General features: G+C 55.8%; 1 protein-coding gene across 1 annotated transcript in view; it reads right to left on the bottom strand.

The window, feature by feature from the left end:
- Positions 1–204: 204 nt before the first annotated feature.
- The window catches only part of LOC138362635 (MAGE-like protein 2), a gene marked incomplete at its 3' end in the record, with an annotated part of 7,599 nt that continues 4,326 nt past the window's right edge, over positions 205–3,477 (bottom strand). The window contains exons 3-4 of the mRNA XM_069321075.1: positions 2,309–2,925; positions 205–552 (exon numbers count right to left, since the gene is read on the bottom strand). Coding sequence (XP_069177176.1) covers positions 205–552; positions 2,309–2,925 — 965 coding nt within the window. The remainder of the gene's footprint in view (positions 553–2,308; positions 2,926–3,477) is intronic.

The following is a 3,477-nucleotide window of genomic DNA, read 5'->3' as shown; positions in this document are numbered from 1 at the left end:
CTCTCTCTCTCTCTCTCTCTCTCTCTCTCTCTCTCTCTCTCTCTCTCTCCACAGAAAATGAAATGGTGGGGGGGAGGGGTGGGATGGAGACATAGAAAATGGGAAGAATACGTAGTAAGGGGTAGAGACATAGAGAAAGTTAGAAGGGAAAGTAGATAATAACGTGAGAGGAAGTAGCGGAAGAGCTGCCATCTTGTGGTGTACATTGGAACTTTGTGCCAGAGATTCCGTCAGGATGCTCCGCCAGGATGCTAGAAGGATCAGGATGCTCCACTAGGATGCCTGAAGGATCAGGATGCTCCGCCAGGGTGCCAGGAGGATCAGGATGCTCCACCAGGGTGCCTGAAGCATCAGGATGCTCCGCCAGGGTGCCAGGAGGATCAGGATGCTCCACCAGGGTGCCTGAAGGATCAGGATGCTCCGCCAGGGTGCCAGAAGGATCAGGATGCTCCACCAGGGTGCCTGAAGCATCAGGATGCTCCGCCAGGGTGCCAGGAGGATCAGGATGCTCCACCAGGGTGCCTGAAGGATCAGGATGCTCCGCTAGGATGCCTGAAGGATCAGGATGCTCCGCCAGGATGCCAGAATATCATATACCTCCGTCCGGTGCAGAGAGGACTCACCTGCGGAAGTCTGCCGCAGGGTGCGGTGTGAACGCCGCCTAGCGTGACAAACCGCTGCAGAAGGCACCGTCGCGGCCCACCACCCTTCATGGACCACATAATGGTCCTGCCCTTGGGAGCTACGTCCTCTCTCTCTCTCTCTCTGTCTCTCTCTCTGTCTGTCTCTCTCTCTCTGTCTGTCTCTCTGTCTCTCTGTCTCTCTCTCTCTCTCTCTCTGTCTCTCTCTCTGTCTGACTGTCTCTCTCTCTCTCTCACTCTCTCTCTCTCTCTCTCTCTCTCTCTCTCTCTCTCTCTCAAGTCACCTGGACATCTAGGTGACTTCTAGGTGACTCTTGAGCTATTTCTAAGTACAAGTTACTTCCAGCATAGTACAGCGCCGGTCGGCCAAGCGGACAGCACGCTGGACTTGTGATCCTGTGGTCCCGGGGTCGATCCCGGGCGCCGGCGAGAAACAATGGGCAGAGTTTCTTTCACCCTATGCCCCTGTTACCTAGCAGTAAAATAGGTACCTGGGTGTTAGTCAGCTGTCACGGGCTGCTTCCTGGGGGTGGAGGCCTGGTCGAGGACCGGGCCACGGGGACACTAAAAAAAAAAAAAAGCCCCGAAATCATCTCAAGATAACCTCGAGATAACCTCGAGATAACCTCAAGAGCCCTACAAGTACTTCCAGTTACTTGTAGCACTCCTCGGTTCATCTAGGACCACGTTCCGAACGCGGGGATTGGTTCAGAGAGAGCAGGATTGAACAAAGGGATGCTAAGGGCGTTCCTCTCCGGTCTGGCCGCAGCCGGCAGCGGGACGGAAGCCGCACGCGCCCGCTCGAGACGGAATTCCGGCACGCGTTACGCTCCGCTGCGGCGGCTTGTCGCCAGGGAGATACCTGGCTAGGATCTAGAGTCCTAGGATCTGGTACCTAGTATCCCGGTGTCTAGGTCTTCTTGTCTTGCCTGTATCTCTCTCTTCACGAACTTCCTGAAGGATAGAGACTTATTTCGTACTAGAAGAGGTAACCGGTAGCTCCCGGGGCTCCTTCTTCACTCCTCGCTATCCTATCCTCTCCTTCTAGGCCCCATCGTCTTAAGGTAATCCTATCCTCCCCCTCCTCTCTATCCCCGCGGCCCGGTCCTCGACCAGGCCTCCACCTCCAGGAAGCAGCCCGTGACAGCTGACTAACACCCAGGTACCTATTTTACTGCTAGGTAACAGGGGCATAGAGTGAAAGAAACTCTGCCCATTGTTTCTCGCTGGCGCCTGGGATCGAACCCAGGACCACAGGATCACAAGTCCCGCGTGCTGTCCGCTCATCCGACCGGCTATCCTCCCTCCTATCCCCCTCCCCCTCATCTTCCCCCCCCCCCCCACACATTTTCCCCCATCTACCCTCCAGTAGGGGTTCCAGAGGCAAAGGGATAGTCTCAGTAATGGCTGAGAGAGAGACGAGACAGTAAGCTGAGGACTTAGAGATCACCAGCACCAGCCGGAGAGCAGCATCGCTCGTCACACATCACGCACCATGCTCCCTAACCGCTTCCGCAGGAGTTCTCATCACCTCAACACCCGTGAGGGGGCGGTGATTGGCTTCTGTACGCCCCGTGAGGGGGCGGTGATTGGCTTCTGTACGCCCCGTGAGGGGGCGGTGATTGGCTTCTGTAGGCCCCGTGAGGGGCGGTGATTGGCTTCTGTACGCCCCGTGAGGGGGCGGTGATTGGCTTCTGTAGGCCCCGTGAGGGGCGGTGATTGGCTTCTGTACGCCCCGTGAGGGGGCGGTGATTGGCTTCTGTAGGCCCCGTGAGGGGCGGTGATTGGCTTCTGTAGGCCCCGTGAGGGGCGGTGATTGGCTTCTGTACGCCCCGTGAGGGGCGGTGATTGGCTTCTGTACGCCCCGTGAGGGGGCGGTGATTGGCTTCTGTACGCCCCGTGAGGGGGCGGTGATTGGCTTCTGTACGCCCCGTGAGGGGGCGGTGATTGGCTTCTGTACGCCCCGTGAGGGGCGGTGATTGGCTTCTGTACTCCCCGTAAGGGGCGGTGATTGGCTTCTGTACGCCCCGTGAGGGGCGGTGATTGGCTTCTGTACGCCCCGTGAGGGGCGGTGATTGGCTTCTGTAAGCCCCGTGAGGGGCGGTGATTGGCTTCTGTACTCCGCGTGAGGGAGCGGTGATTGGCTTCTGTACTCCGCGTGAGGGAGCGGTGATTGGCTTCTGTACTCCGCGTGAGGGAGCGGTGATTGGCTTCTGTACGCCCCGTGAGGGGCGGTGATTGGCTTCTGTACGCCCCGTGAGGGGCGGTGATTGGCTTCTGTATCCTGTTAATGGTCCAGAGATCAGAGGGAATTTTTAAATTTCCTGTGCGAGATTCACCTTCATCTCCAGGTGCTGTACACTCTGAACACACTACAATCACCAACTACGGGCTCACCATAGCCCGTGCTACTTGGAAACTTTTTGTTCCAAGTAGCGAATCTTAAACAACATACGATGACCAAGTTTCTCAAGTAACATCCTGGTCATCTTAAGACCTGCTCCTTGATGCTAACTCAGCTATGAAAGTCTGGCTTAATAGGTGCCTTCCATTTCTTTCAATGGGGAGCCAAGCCTATGGCTCCCAGACTTGGGGAGTAGAGGAACTCTCAAAACCCCATCCAGGTACCATCCAGGTACACCTTAATGCCTCGGATTTTGATGAGTGTCATATTTGCAAGCAATGTGTCTCAGGTGTATATTAAAGATGTCTTGAAATACTCGGTACGTAATTATATTCGTATCACGGGACATCCTCCCAGTAAACACCGGATTATATACAACTTTTTTAAAGTTCCAGGAGTTCGAGAGGAACTTTAACCTTGGCAACGAAAGAG

This window comes from Procambarus clarkii, unplaced genomic scaffold (genome assembly GCF_040958095.1).
Source record: "Procambarus clarkii isolate CNS0578487 unplaced genomic scaffold, FALCON_Pclarkii_2.0 HiC_scaffold_2218, whole genome shotgun sequence".
Taxonomy (NCBI): Eukaryota; Metazoa; Arthropoda; class Malacostraca; order Decapoda; family Cambaridae; genus Procambarus; species Procambarus clarkii.
This window is presented reverse-complemented; position numbering and strand designations above follow the sequence as displayed.